This window comes from Anarrhichthys ocellatus, unplaced genomic scaffold, assembly GCF_004355925.1.
Source record: "Anarrhichthys ocellatus isolate YVR2014 unplaced genomic scaffold, GSC_Weel_1.0 scaffold45, whole genome shotgun sequence".
NCBI lineage: Eukaryota > Metazoa > Chordata > Actinopteri > Perciformes > Anarhichadidae > Anarrhichthys > Anarrhichthys ocellatus.
This window is the reverse complement of record NW_022280075.1, coordinates 2,731,641-2,748,188: the sequence shown is the minus strand read 5'-3', so window position 1 is coordinate 2,748,188 and position 16,548 is coordinate 2,731,641. Positions and strand designations below refer to the sequence as shown.

Here is a 16,548-nt window from a genome sequence, read left to right as displayed (position 1 = left end):
CTGTGTTTGCTTGTTCTCGCGGAGTCATATTCAGTTCCATGCTAATTCAATTATCTGGGAGTGGAAAGTGGGTTATAAAACCATCCAACAGCAAGTCTCTATCGATGCTGAATTAGCCAGTTGCACTTAGCGACCACATGCAACGCCGTTTTGTGTTCGTCATGGAACACCACAGTTCGCACATGCGACCAAAAAATCTTGCAACTAAACATTTGAATTGTGTGGCACTGGTGCTGATATTAAGCAGTTCTAAATCTGAGTGTGTTTGTGTGAAAGTGCACCGCACATCATAACCTTGAAACATACCGGTAATGCCACTTTAAGAGAATTACTGAACGGCAAAGCCCAGACCCGACATCATCAGTGGACATAACGGCTTCATCACCTGTCACCCCTGTCCCCAGTGACATGCCTAATCCAATTCAGAGACGTCGGATTAATTTCAGAAGTGGGTGGGTGACACACTGTACATTTAACAACAGGAGACATTTTGATTTAAAAAAAGACCGGGTTTAAGTTTAATCTACTCTCAGTACAGGGAAAAATTGGGGGTCTAAGGGCCCCATGGACCCCCTAATTCTAGCATCCTTCTGACCCAACGTGGTGGAGATGGCCTAGTCTGAATAAAAAACAACATGCACCTGCACCATTATTCCTGTTCACAATAATTCACATAATGCAAGTGAACCTAAATGAAAAAGTTAGGAGCAACCAATGTAAAAAGCTAGTCTGGAGTCCTGATGTTTACAAAAAGAAAAAGAAATGCCACCAAAGAAGCTGGGGAGTTTTATTTTTCTGGCTCAGGCGGCCATTTCTCAAAGATGCCAAAAGGAAACCATGGTAACCATCGGAGAGAGGGAAATTTGTCCGGAAGCTTGATGCCGTTTACACCCTACACCTTAAAGAAGGATGACTACAAACAGACTTCACTCTGTCACGAGTGGGAGGGTGTAGGGGCCGGATTGTAATTGGGCCTGAACCTCATTTCTTCAACCCCACATTCTATTAGTAGTCCCTTTATGCAATATACTGTAGTCTTCTTTTGCATGGAGCCAATCAAGACAGAAAGACAGCAGTGATAAAAACCAATGATCAACTATAGGGACGTTCTTATATCACTTGCCATTTTCCTCTTTCTTCTTCCGCTACAGTTCTAAAGGACTGCCACTTTGAGCCCCTCAAAGCAGGTACAAATGTTTTAAATAAATGCAGAAGGGCTTGCTGGGGTTCTCCCTTATTAACCTGACAGGTATTTAATATTCTGTACAGTTTGAGGCTTTTCTGCAAGAGGGAGCTGACATTTAAGGCCCTCCAGAGGTACTAAAGCCATTGGGCTAGTAAGAAGAGCCATATCCGTGAATGAACTAATTAAGCTCCTCAATGTCCTCGGCAAAATGGTGCCCTGAGATTGTTCTGTGCAATAGCAGTAATGAGAAAAAGAGACAGAAGGGTAAAAACATTGGAGAAAAAAGCTGGGGGGTGGGGGGGGATGCTAGACCTCATCCTCAAACGCATAAGGGGCGTGTACTATTCAGAAAAAGAAAGATTACTGAGGAGGCAGGGCTTCAATCCCTTTCTTTTCCTTTCCTAGGCGAGTGGACCGTTACATTTTTGAATGCAAGGCCCGTATTTTCTCGTCTTTGTTCTTCTACCCTTGGTAAGGCTCATTAAAGTCCATAAACAATGCGAGATGTGCTCTCTAATGAGCAAATGCTTCTGTAAAAAGGGCTCTGTCCTTGGGCAGCTGGCCATGTCAGCTAACACTGTATGCAAACCCAGTCTCATGCACCTCAGGACTAACAACCAGGCCATTCTCAACAGGCTCATTTGTGTCCTCAAGCTCCTCATTTTCATTGTTCCCTCATTTTCTGTACTCCACTTCCCATGGAAATTACCGTTCGCTCTCCGTCCCAACAGGAAACGCAGAGTCACTTCAGCGAGACTTTGCCCTGTGAAAATCTGACACAGTGATTCATGAAGATTTGAGACTTCACTCCCTGCTCCTTTAGGGTCGCGTCCAAGGAAGTGGGAGTCGACAAAGTCCCAGGAGGTGTCCATGGCACAGGGTGGCTAACTAAGTGAGCTGCTTGGTCAAACAGCACAGTCAAAAACAACAGTGGGCTTTCACTGTGTTAGCAGGTCATACCAGAGTATGCTTTCTTTGAGATGTTGAGAAAGAGATTACAGGGAAACAAACAGTGGAAAATGGGAGCATGATGTGGCATTTGGAGTTGCTCTTTCTCACAGACAGTGGGTCAGACACTGATAAGTGGTCTACCTATGGCTCACTAGTCACAGTGATTCTGAATAATGACAGTGGCTATGTGAGATAAATCATCATGAATGCAATAATGGTCTTTGTTCAAAGAAAAGTTGAATATTTCTCCATAGAGGAAAATAAAACCAATGTCAAGATTAGAGACTAGAGAATAGTCTAGGGACCTGAGCCCCTACAGGCAACAACATTTATTTGACCAATATGAACAAAGTATTATTAAATATCACAGAGCTTTGTTTTTAGGACTACACTTGTAGTCATCTTGAGGGTGCTGTTGAAGGAAAGGCTGTAAATAATTAATGTCCAACTTGTTCTGACTCTGACACGTTGGACACTCGTGAAATTTTTCTGTTAGGGTGCGTTTAAGTTCCATAAACGGTAGTTCATCAAATGGCCACTTGAGGCTGCCTCCAAAAGCCACCCAACCCCCATAGACCTCAATGTTAAAATACCCAACATTAACAGCCAAAATAAACATGTTTACAGCCTGGTACAACAACGGTTTTGGTTACAATAGCCAATAACCCCATTCATGACAACTGTGCTGGGGGTGAATTTTTACAAAACTCAACTGTCTCTTAAAGCTATGGGTGACATCACAAAGACATTCTATATCAGTCTATGGTTTTCAACAAGAACATTGAGCTCATTTTTTCAAGAGATTCCTTCAGCATTTACATAGTGCCTCAAACTAAGCGCGTCTGTCACCACATCATTTGAGTGTTTGATGGTTATTAATTTGTGCTTTAGAACTTAACCACCGTGAAACCGCCTAACTTTACTCTGAATGTTATCAAACAGCGAGTAATGCTTCCCACCTCGTCGGCTCACCGGCGACACGTTGAAAGCAATCAAAATGCTCCCAATCTCAGATCTTGCACCCTTAATAGGAAACAAATATTTTATTGCATCACAGCTGGCACCCATATGTTTTTATTGAACACCATTTTTGGTGTAAATCGCAAGGTCCCCCTGCATAAATAAAGGAGTAAAAATATAAATATAATCAGTAAATGTCAAGCTTTTTTGATATGTTGCGGATTATATAAAAAAAAGATAAGAGGTTCACTAAAAACTTCTGAGTCATCCTTCTTGGACTAAGCCAGACCAGAATTCATGACATTCTGCAGTACGTCAAGGTATATTAGTCGTCATCAAGGGGTTTCACAGACAGAACAAAAAAACAGCACCATCTTTAAAAAGAACCCTTTGCTTTTGGCCCAGGTAGGCTTTATGAGACTAGTTCTTTGTCTGAGCTCGGCAATAACTCAGCATACACAGTTATTGCATTGCTTGAACAAAGCAGTCAATCTTGATCTTGATGTCTACCAACTTGGCCAAGCTACATGTGCTCCAAACCCATTAGAACTCTGGCAAAGGCAGCATCTGGTCCACTTAACATCAGCATGATGGAAAGAGAGGCAGGCACATGCTATCTGATTATGTAACTGGTAAAACAGTGGAGAAATAGCCAGAGACATTTCCAAGTGGTGAACCTCATAGTAGATATTTTCCCTGCTCTGCTGTTCCGCTAATATTTGTACACACATACACGACCAACAAACACTGTATATGTTAAGTACATTTTCAAAATAGAGTGAAAGATTGATGCAGGAATGGGAAAGGAAATAGTTGAAAAAAGTCATTCCAAGTAAAATAAACTGCGTGCAATTGCATCACCCATTCCTGTTAAAAACAATCTAAATATCAAGTATACATTTCTGATACCAGTTTAGTAATCTGTGCAATCCTATCACTTTGAAATTGGATGATTCAGCAAGACCCCAGATTGTTTTTAATGATGGCTGATTTGAATGTTCTACGGCAATGTTCTGTCTATTGCTCCAATATTAGCATGTGACAACTGCAGCATGGTAAAGTTTTAAGTTGTGCGACAAAACCATGGGAGAGACTTTAGGATCAGGAGGCAGGACCTTACAGCATGAAGATGGGCAGCTTAATCTGCATTTCATTGTATATGTTACAGTATTTTGTTCTTTCTTTATGCTTAGTTCAAAATATGGCGGATACTACTACCTCTCCAGTGAAGGCACAACATGTCGACCGCATTTCAACCATAAGGGAAAAGTTAGATGTGTCTTCAGGGGGGGGAGTAGTCACTGCCGACATTACATTTTAATTTAAAAATACTTTAGAGAGCTTAGTTGGGAGTTTATTGATAATTTAATGATTTTCAAGAGAGTGTATTTTGTGCAAAGACACCATAAGGCAACGAGTGAAGGCAGCAGATTTTGCAGAATTTCTTATTTACAAATTCATATGCCAGGAACTCTACATTTCAATTTTGAGCATTTGACAGTAAATCATGCAGCACGAACACTGTAAGCTGCCAAATAATATGGAGGACAAACTACCAAACAACTATGCCAAGACTGCCAAAAAAAGATCTTTATCACCTGTCAACATTCATGTATCAACAGAACAAAGTCTGTCCTCCAACCAGGGCAAAAAAGTCTGATGGTGTCCATTTTGTTATGCCGGCATACTTTCGGAAGTGTCAGTAGGGCAAAATAATTACACAGCTACGGAACTTTGCAGTAACGGTGGCTTATTAAAGCAGCAGAGCAGTGCATTATGCAGAAAAGCCTCGCAGATAAAATGAGACAGCTGTCAGTCAGGAGAGTGGCTATTCATGCCAGAGACATAATCAGGCCATGAAACACAAGCTAACATTTGGCTCCTTTTACAGCATTCAGTTTGTCAGCAGAACGTCAGCGCTTCGTCTTATTTTCTGAAGAAAAACGCACCTCACATGGGCTTATCATTCAAGGCAAAGAGAGCTTGTTTCAGGACATCTGAGGTTTCATTCAACTCATACATTTAAATTAGTAACAAAAACAGTAAAGACAGGATCTAAGAAAAGAAATTCTAAGCAATGTCTTAGATCTGCAATGGGAAGAGAGGCTCGCATCGAAAGCCATGCAGACAGACAACTAAATAATGTATAAAGTCATACTGAACAACACGATCATTCTTTAATTAAATCATGGAATGAAGGTCTAGAGAAGACATCTAACCATGTCTAACACCCTCACTGGTCTCAAGGAGCTTTACTACATGCAATGGGACAGAAAGGGAAACAATGAATCCAGAGGTTGAAGACCCCTGCCGACTCGGTGGTTCCTCCTTGACAACACTTTGCATTGTGTCCCGCCTCCATCGTTCTCCTCCGCCCCCCTCCTCCCGCCTGCCGCACTCCACCTTTGTCTGCCATCGCCGGCACACAGTGAGCCACTCCTGGCGCTTTTTCTTCGACAATGCAGTTAGTGTGAAAGCCTAATAAATTACAGACCTCTCTTGATCTCATCAAATGCAGCAGCCTGACCATAAACGCATAATGGAAAGGGCTCTCAGAGGGGTTAGTGTTGGGTCAAATCGCTGTGATTGTCTTCCACTTTCAAATGAGATTGGGTGTGCCGTCTTTATTTTAAAATCGAAAATTGTTCAAAAGAGAGCTGCCATATCCTTTTTTTTTGTGTTTGTCTTGTCTTTCCAGATTCTGTCTGTCAAAAGTAATAGTAATAGGCTACTTAGGGTCATATGTTGGAAAATATCACCAGAGAAATGTTACATTTTAGGGGATATTTTGAAGTGAGGCTTTTGGAATATGTATGTATTTTATTTACAAGCACAGAATTATACTTAATACTCTATTTGTACCTACCTAATAGACAAGGTGGTCACAGTATCTTGACTGTGCGCTCCTCCAAATATTTATTTTCCTCACAGTTTCTGTGTAAATGGATTGCCAAACTGAATGCACAGCATCTTAATCTGTGCACACAGTTAGACAATTAATAATTAATCTAAAGTAACATGCTTGGTATCGTAATGCTTTTGCTTTGGTTTCTCAATGTGTTCGCACAGATTCCCACATCAATATTTGTTTGCCACCATTTGACACCCAAGAGGCTCGGTACAATACACTCAGTTATTAAAAAGTGGCTTTTAATGTAGATTAGATTGTAATTTGTGAGTGTCAAATACTGACAGATCTCATGCAAAGTTGGTCCCACTTATAACATTTGTAAAATTGTACATTTCTATTTCTTAGGATGTTATTTTAAACATATTATATACAGGATCATTTTCAACTTGGTTTAGAGAATTATTTTTATTTGGCCGTTTAGTCCTCTGCCATTTGTTACAATGCATGAATAATTAACAACTAAATGTATTCTTAAGCTACAAAAGGTACATGTTTGAGTCAGGGACTCTTCTAAATAAACAAGCCTAAGAATCGGACCAAGAGCATACGCCTATACTCGATGTAGAGGTTTGATGCTGCGCCCTTCAGGTGTAATTTAAGTTCACTTTGTGTCAGTTGTGGCAACAGCCACTCCCTCTCAGCACCTTGATGGCGTTATCCTGCAACCACCTGCTGCCGGCACAACACAAAAACATCTATTTTGATCAGTCTGACCTCATCAATGTTCACATTCGACTTCCACATGGGCTGCAGCAGCGGGGCTCTGCTTATATGCAGCTCCCATATTAGATTGCGGGCAAGATTTTACCAGTTAATTAGATGATATTTGACATTGCAGTTTGATCAAACACTCCGCAGAGTCTCTGTGCTGCATCCGCTGTCAAATCAACAGCTCTTAGATGCGTCTGTGTTTCCTCGTTTCCATAGCATTAGCTCACAGCCAATTTCACAGCAATGTCCTTAGAGAGACTTGAATATGGTGAATAAAAACACACACACACACACACACACACACACACACACACACACACACACACACACGGTTATAATTGCTGCACCTTTCCCTTCTTTGAAAACAGCAACAAGGAAACAAAGGGCATCATCTCTGAAGCCATTTCTTCATTTCAGAAAAGAATAATTCGCCGAAGACCATTACCCAGAAACACTCTAACCCAATATTATTTTATTTTACCACGAATGAAAATTCTCAGTTACTATTTAAAATTGAAAATGTTTTCTTTCCAGCTGAATTCACTACTTGGTTTTGAGTCTGCCGTTTCTGCTCACAGAGCTATTTGAATGCACAGCAAGGCTGCATTAAAAAAAAGCTCCACAGGGCTTGAATAATAATTGTGATCACAGCTTCCACATTACTTATGGTGGCCACAGTTTCATTAGGATTCGGCCAAATCTAGAGACATGATTTAAATAGCTGAGACTTTGCAGCTTGGCAAAACTGTCCCGAGTTTGTGCCACCTGAGCTTGTGAACAGTACGCGGGGAAATAAGTCATTCTGGACTTTTGCTGGCATGGCCTGAAAACACCACGGAGCCACAGAGGATGCTCGCCTCAAGAATGTGCTCACTGACAATGATGCCATTTTAGAGAGTAAACAAGTGCACAGAATACTGCGCAGGCTGCACATCTCGCCTTGTTCCCAACTCCCAGAGGACGCACTTGTTTTTTTTTTTGGGTTCTTCACACAAAGGCTGAGACGACTTGGCACCTGAGGAAGCCAGCCAATCACAGTGTCCCAGGGATGAGCTAACTACCATTGCTAGGCATTACATCATGATGGTGAGTCACTCCCTGGGATTAAGAGTCAGTAAAACGCAGAACCAAATACGCCACAGCCTTGAATCTCCATGACAGCTCAGCAAAGGTAAAGTGAGTCGATGATTTCAGATTGTAGGCAACACGTAAGGAGCTTGGTCTGTCTGTATGCTCTTATGGGTAAACACTGTTTAACACAGTGGCAAGAATACTCCTTAAGTTGGTCTCTGAGCTCCAGCAGTTAAAATTGTGTCAGACAGCTTTAGCTCAGGTAAACTCTGGAAATGCCAAGACATCCCAGCAAGTGACACCGAAAGGAAGATGAGTTTTAAGGAGGACTGCCAAACACAAAGTAGTGCTCACAGAAAACACACATACACACACACACACACACTACACGATGCCACCTACACTTGCCTAAATATTAGTGGGTGGCCAGCAAATAGAGATCACATGTGTGACGTCTCCAAAAGCTGTATTACAAGTCAACAAGCTTGTTGCCTGTTTACACAATATAATGTGAATTAGTATAATTACCCTCTACTATTTATATTCTAAGTATAACATTGCTAAAGTGTAAACTTAAATGCAGAATGACACACTAACTTAGAGTGTCCTGCCCTAATGGCTATTATCCCAGCTTTGCAATACACATTGGCTGCAGTCCATTTGGCAAATCTCTATCATAGCGGCAAGGGCGGGAAAACACATTTTAATGGAGTGCACGCTAGAGGCCAACCGATGCGTCGGCTGATACGAGTTTATCACCAATTTATTGTATAAATTGGCATGAGTTGACATGACATACTGTTGTAACACTTGTTGGTTTGGATAACTTTTGAAAAGGTGAAGTAGAATCAGGTTAATATCAGGTAGGGCAACAACATAAACATGTTAAATTAGTCTGTTAGTGTTTGAGTATCTTATAGAACTAATCAGTCGGTCCACTGAACAGCTGAACTCACACACACTGTAGGTCCATCATTTTAATATATTATTTGTACACCATATTTTTACTAACAACAACTTCCAGCACCATGTAAAGTAGGCCAAACTCGCCCTGAACCTCCTCTGTAAATAACTGCCCCGATGGGTCCCGCCAGGCTCAGGTCGGGTATCCACACTCTACTACAACTGGCTCTGCTGTTTGCCATGCAGTTGGCCTACATGTCGATTTTTTTTTGTTTACTTGCTTCAAATGCCTCTTCTATTCAGGTCAGTAAAGCGGCATGTGCTGAATTGAACTAGTGTGCATTCAACATGCCAGTTGGGGTTTTGGAGTGCACTTCAAAACCCCCCCCCCCCCATCTACTGCAAGCAAAAAAAAAAACACAGGGATAAATGAGTGATTGCCTGAGCAGCCAATCAAAGGCGAACATAAAAAAAAAAAAAACAAAGTCGGGTCGAGTGAAGATAATGGCATGACGGAACGGGCCCCCACTGTAAAATAGTAAGAGCCTCAAGCAAAGCAAAAACACAGTCGCTGAGAAAAGAGGAAAATATCTTTAAATAGTGAGACTCAATCACAAAGAACTGTGTGGAAAACAAGAGCAACAATTATCCCTGTGGACAACAGGTGTGCAAGACAAAGAGTTGCCTCTCCAGGTGATTTGAAAAGCAGGATTTGAGAGTAGAAACCTCCCCCCTCCTTGAAGACAAATAAAGCAGGTGCGATATCAGCAAGGCTGCTGAAATCCTGGAACAAACTGCCTTTAGACCGTCTTACACTTTTACTTCAATGAGTCCCTAAGCTGCAGCGCTACAAGAAGCCAAAAACAATACAGAACTGGCACTCTCCGTCTCTGCGAACAGCATGGAAGAGCCGTGTTGACGATTACGTTGCCAGAAAGTCGGTGTAACTGATGCAAACTAAAGACGGATAATGATGCCCAAATAAGTCTACAGGTGGTGACTAAAGTTACACTTTTCATGCAGTCCTGCTGAATAGCCTGCAGCGTTGTCTGGTTCCTGTTCTGACAGTGCTGCACATTATTCTGTACAAAGATATCTATTTTTGTCGGGTGCACTTTTGCTGTCTCCGTTATTTATTATATGTCCAGGGTGGACTAAGTTGGGTGCGTGCTTAGGATATAGTGTTCACATGTGGAGTTGGAGCGTGTTAAGTCCCGGCTGGAATGGTGGACATACCTCGTCGTGGGCCAAAATGCTTGTCAAAAGGGACTCTGTGACCTGTTGTTAACGCTACAGGAGAAGTCAGGGGATCACAAGAATCATTGACATCACACATCTGAACGGCATGACGCCTGCAGCACACACGGGACGTACAATACGGACAGAAGTACCAAAGGTACAGTAGCCAGGATGGGCCGAACAAGGACGCGTGTGAAGATTGAGTGTTTCGATGCGTGCCTTATGCAATGCCCTTTAGTCCTTTTTGTAGTGTATTGCATTGACCGCAAATTTCAACAGTCATGCAAAACTGCACGACTTAGCCACATATCAGTTTACATTGTACGCTTAGCTTTGCATAACCATATGCCAGTAAGTGTATGCTTAAGTGTTGAAGCATCAGCATCAGAAATCTACAAGTGACACATGGATGATATTGCTTTCATGAGTGTCATCACTCAAAAGGCTTTGCCGAACAAAAGGGACGATCAAGCGAAACCTCCTCCTTGCTGCACTTACGAAAGAATCATTGCCAGCTATTCATCATTAAGAATGCAAATAAGTCTGTGCCGTCATGTGTGTATGTAATCCCTGATAAAGGTTACTGCAGCCAAGGAGGTTTTTTGTATTGAGGTATTGTCTATCCAGGTATGTCTAAATTTGAGGTGTGCTTGAAACAGGTGAAGTGTTCAGTAAAAGAATGTAAAAGCATCACTTTTGTCACCGGAGTATTGCGACAAGACAACTCAGAAGTCTCTTTGACTTTCACAGACAAAAAAACCATCTGTTCGCCAGTGTAGTCCTGAGGGAAGTAAGTTGGAATAGTGACTATAAATATCACTGGGCCCCATGCTAACACTAAAGAGAACTGGAACATCGATACAAACAGTATCTATTCCAAATAAAAATCCGTGCTTGTAGTTCTCCAGGCAGTTCAAGGAGGACAGGGACACCATGCTGGGATTCTGTTACACAGCAAAGTAGCCCATCGTCACCTTGGGCATCCTCACCAGACTTGGCAGCTTCACTAAAACAGAGCTCAGAAAAAATGCAACGCTGCATGCCAAAGCAGACTGTGTGCTGACGTGGAGAACCACCAGGTGATGTTAGGATAAAAAAGGAATCCGCCGAAGATGTCGAGTGCCACAGCAGACAACGGTCCATTCACCGTCACCTTTCATATTCTCCGTGAGCAGCGTGGCTCTTAGCCTTCAGGCACCAGCAGCTTCAAAGACTGTTTGGAATCAGAACCACTCCCGGAGATGTTTTACCTGTGCTCAATGTTCACATCAAGCACAGTTTCTCTTTGAAGAGAGATATTAGGAGTTATTTAGCATTAGAGCTAAGTTCAGTTCAACCAGGGGAAATCGACCAGAACAAGGAAAGTCTGACAAGCTTTCAGTAAATTTTACAATTTCCAAATTCTTGGTGAATATCAACGAACTGACCAGCAGGTAATCTGCAAATTCTAAGTTTATGTTGAATCACAATGACTCAACACTGAAATCATACTTGTTTAGATCATGATGATCATTAGAAGTTTCTAAAACTGAAAAAATAACATTCATCAATGAGCACCGGTTGCATTCGATCGGGTCATGTAACTGACTAATGATCAAATAAGTTTGTAAAAGACACAGCAGACTGTAGCTACTTCATATGATTCAGTTCTGCATAACAAGCCCATCTCCTTCTGTTTTTGTTTTTTTTCTCTCCCCCACATTCATTTCTCTATAGGACGCCTTCATTGCTTGCACAATACAAATCACTGGTCTCTATTCATGCACTGATTAATATGCAAAGACAGCCCATCCTCATCTAACAGTCAGGAGAGAAGACATAAAAGCCAGCCGCGTCATTTTGAACTCATTCGTTTGGAGCTGTCTGCACTTTTGGATTCAGCGTAAAGAAGCGCTGTGAGATGACGCGAATGTATGGACAATGCATCAAAACCCACTGCCTCGGGTTTCATTCTCATTTGATCACATTTTGACCTTTTCATATGAAGTTTTCTCCACAGATCTGCAAAGAGCCACGAATGATATTATGACCGGTCTGTATTTATTACGCTCTATGTTCCTCTATTCATATTTGTTATAATAATTTGTAAGTATTAAAATAAATAAAAATCTGGGATTATAACTGAAAATATGTATAAAATACCATTAAACAATAGACAAAAAATGACTGAGTAGAATAGGAAGCAAAAGAATATGGAATAAGAGGAATGAATGCCCAGTAGAACATGCAACTAAACCCTCAATAAGAAATCACTTGTTGATGCTGTTTTTTGCCCATATGAAAGCTTTTCAGTAGTATGCAGTGTATGTCTGAATATGAGCAGAGTCCAAAGTGGGTTCAGCTGTAATCTGAGCAGTGCCTGCACTGATGGGAATTTAAACAACATAAGCTGCGATAAATTGGTACAAAATGTGTACGTCACTTTGACTGCAGCATAGATGTGTTGCCACTACAGAGCAAAGTTCCAGTTTTATTCTGAGCGCAGACTAAAAACGCCTTATAATTTTCCCTTGTTTGGCCGCTTTTTCCAGTTCCCCCTCAGTCAAAAATAGCCTGTATTATTTTCATAGTGGCTTTGAACTCACCACAGCAGTTAAAGTCCCATATGTGAGCCATTTAGGAATTGTGTATTTTTTTTTCTCCCTCTAAATTTCAAGTTAAACTTCTTTTCTTTTTTGAAGTTCAGCTCTATGCTTGATGTACAAAAAAAAAAACAGAGTTTTACTGTAGATCTAGAGGATCATTAAATAACCTTCACAGTTCACATTGTCTTAAGATTCAAAAGCACACGGATGTACTTTGCTTTTGAACTCAGTATCTTGAGTTTCATAAAGGGAAGGGCAGGTGCACAGCTTGATGAAAAAATACAATTGAGGAAGTCCAGTTTGAGTAATAGGCGCATGACTCTGAAAGTCTGTCTGACACTGAAACACGACTGTGGTCGAGGGACCAAAGAAAGTCATCTAACACTCGAACGGTTTTGTCGATGAAACGATTCGTGGATTTAAACGGCAGATCTATAAAACTGAGTTTCTCTACAAAGAATCACACAAAAGCACCACGTTAAATCTTGAGTTTAGCAGAACTGTGTCAATAAGTTTCTTGGAAATAAGTCATCCAGCATGAAAAATGCTTAATGAAAAAAACGAACAAATCTAAATCAATGAAGACCAAAGCAACCGATTTATCGACTAATCGGGCAGCCCTCGTTCTTACACCTACGAGGAGCACTGCACTGTAATACACCATATACGCAAGTTACGTCACGAACGTAGTTATTTTACACAACAAACAAAGGTATTCTAACCAAAACTGCAATATTGTCCTTAACCTAACCAAGCCCAAACAGGTTCTGCACTGCAGAGGCTAGCTCAGGCGCACTGATCGCCCGTGTTGCTGGACATTCGTAGGAGAACACACCACAAATTTAGAAATAACTTTTCTTCAGATATATCATGCGTATGAGGAAACGTTGCTTTACAATACCATGATGAAGGGTTTTAAAAACTCAGCAAAGTCATCACAATGAAAATAATGCTATCCTCCATCTCGACATCTGAATCAACCCCTCAACGACTAGCAACTAAATAAATCACAAACAATCTAAAATCATACGGTCAAAATCCAATTCAGGCATCAGCAGTCACCAAGTATCACCTCTTCAACTGATAACTTCACATCCCTCAAGGGTGGCCCTCTCATTTTAACTCTAGAACCAGTGTGACGAATAGTTGTGTCTCTCCGATTAGCCCCCCATCACCTTACACTCTTTCGGGTTGCAGAATGATGACTTTGGATATGGTAGATCACTCCGATAGCACAAGGTCAGAAGCGGTAATAAACACCAGACTCAATCCATCTGGCTGCAGACAGACCACGACAAGAAAGGCCACAGTCTGTCTCCACTTCTAAAATCATATTCTATTTAATCTGGCCATTAATCAATCACTTTTTTTTAAGGTGGTGTGGCTCTCCATATCTTAATGTTTGTGTCAAGACTCGAAATTTAATTTCCATTGAACTGGAACTGGAAATCAATAGATGTAATTAAATTGCTCAGCCTTCTAACAGTGTGATACTGTCATTACCCTTTTAATAAACCCCGGGCCTATCAAATAATGTGATCAATTTCTTTGAATCTCTTCCTCTATCGCAAAAGAGCAGAGCTAAGGCTCGGTTGTCTAATTATCTCCCTTTTGGTTCCTTTGACTTTCCCTCCCGAATGAGGTGCAGAGAACTGCGGGGGTGGCAGAATATTTCAGCAGCATCGTGAATCATAGAAAAAAAAAAAAGAAAAAAAAAAGTGTACTTGGTATGGTGACAGGTTGACACTGTTTTTTGTGTGAAAGGTGGAAGGCAAGAAAGTGTTGATTTGAAAATACCTTGAAAATATTGCAAAAACTGTGAAACTAAATAAAAACCTGTATTTAACCAATGGGTATGCCTCCCATGGTGCATATCTGCGCGCATAGCAAAGGTTTGACAATATTGTCAGGTCACAGATCTGCAAGTTGACACGTGTCATCCGCACATAACACATTAGCTCCTCACCAAGCCAACAATATTGGCTCAATTTTAGCTCACAAATACCACACGTTGAAGAGTTTGTCCACTAGAGGGTACTGACATGTTTATTTTTAAACTTAAAAATGTCAAGCTCAGTAGGCTTCATATTGTTCACAATGCCTTAATAACAAATGGGCCCTTGGTCTATCATCCAACCATCTATCATCTACTGAATATGGGAAGAATGGTGAAATCTAAACCTGAGGTTATAATCATCCCTGTATATTTGCACAATGTCTAATACATTGAATTAAATAATTATTATTAGAATAAAGCTATTCTTCCCCTCTCCAAGGACCCCTGGGGGTCCACAAACTCCACTTGGAGCACACAGTTGCAGTCTGAAAGAGGGGCAGATGCAGGGAGGGAAGGAGGATGTGAGAAGCGGGAGCGGTGGGGGTTGAGGGGGGGAAATGCCCCCCTATATAACCATGGGAGCGCTGGGATTGGATTCTATTGTATACATTGAATGACTATTCAGTCGTCCTCAATGGATGACGAATTCCCTCCCAACCAACCAAATTAAAACAAAAAAACACGATCAAATCAGCCAGGCCCTGTGGGCTGTCAACGTCATTTTGCGCCTAAAAACGCACTGCGCTATTAAGTTGGAAACTCAACTGTTGTTATTTGGCTGGATAGAAAAAAAACAAAATAAACGGAAGTTATGTCACATAAAGAAGGTCAGAGGCTGTTAACCTACACGGTCAGACTGATGGTAAACTAAAATCCCACACTGACACATAAACGCAGAATAACGTTTGTTTGTGCCAAATCCGGTGATGGCCAGAGACAGAAAGGTGGCCGCATCTAATCCATCCTGGGAATAGAGTTCAAGCGCGTGCTTGTGAGAAAACACAATTTGATTTTACGGTCTTGATCAAATTTCCCTTAAAGCGGTTTCCAGCGGACTGAAACAAAGCATCCCCCGCGAAGAGCGAGCGACGCTCCGGACACCGCATCCCCTGTGCGTCACGGCTGACCCAGCAGAAGTGAAACAGCAGAGCTGGACTTTCGGGTGAGCCGTTTAGTTTTGGTCTTATTTGACATTTGAAGCGGAAAAACGGTGGCTTGCACACAGCCAAAGAGAGTGTAAAGTACTGTCTGCTGGCTCGAGGGGGGGGGGGGGGGACGGACCACAGAAGCGTCCCTGCATCACCACCAAGTCCTGATCTCAGCCAGCATCCACGAACAAATGAACTCGAGTCTAAGGCGGATACAAATAATAAAAAACAACGCAGCACGTGTGGGTCAAAATGAGGCAAAGCGACGATGTGCCTTAACTCGGGATGGTAAGCCCGAGCTGGCACGCTCCTCTGTAATGCGCGGAGATATTCAAAAATGCACCGAAGGCAAGCGGCTCCTGATACGAAAATATACCCCGAATCTGGCTCTGGTATTCCACGCAGTTTGCAGCTCAAAAGAGCGACGATCCTCTCACTCCTCACAGAAACTTTTGGTACGATCGTGATGATTTGCGCAGAGGCACCAGCAGCTCTAACCTGACGCCGCTGTCCGGAGTCAGTGACAAGGATATCCGCTGGCGGGACCAGAGGATGCTGCTCCCGGAGTCAGCGCAGCTCGGCCTTGGCGTTGCACAGATTTGGGCTTTTGGCTTCAGCCTTTGAATAACGTTCTGCGAATAATAAATAACACAAGCTTCTCACCTGCACATCCTGCGAATAGCAATCCCCAGATGAGGTCCCGTATTTGAAGCATTGTAATGTGTCACAGATATTCTCCTTGCAGATTAGACGCACTTTTAAAACAAGCGAGGTGTCTCTACTGAAGAAAGAAGGGGGGGAGGTAAAGAGAGCCGTTCCAGGAGAGGACAACTGCTACCGGACGGATTTTTGGTCCTTGTCGCTACCCGTGTTCACGGCACAATGAGTGACAAGCAGCAGCCGAAGCACGCACTCTCTCACACACACACGCAGTCAGTAGACACTAACACGAATTACTCCGCCCGGTAGGCAATACCCCCGCACAAGAGATACACACACGAGAGAGAGAGAGAGAGAGAGAGAGAGAGAGAGAGAGAGAGAGAGAG

At 42.1% G+C, this 16,548-nt stretch overlaps 1 protein-coding gene across 13 annotated transcripts in view; it reads right to left on the bottom strand.

Moving 5' to 3' along the window:
• Positions 1-16,475, bottom strand: part of ncam1a (neural cell adhesion molecule 1a) — a 220,006-nt gene extending 203,531 nt beyond the window's left edge. For all 13 annotated transcript variants that reach the window (XM_031869064.1, XM_031869060.1, XM_031869068.1 and 10 more), the window contains exon 1: positions 16,166-16,475. In XM_031869064.1, the coding sequence (XP_031724924.1) occupies positions 16,166-16,217 (52 nt within the window). In that variant the 5' untranslated portion in view covers positions 16,218-16,475. The remainder of the gene's footprint in view (positions 1-16,165) is intronic.
• Positions 16,476-16,548: the final 73 nt, after the last annotated feature.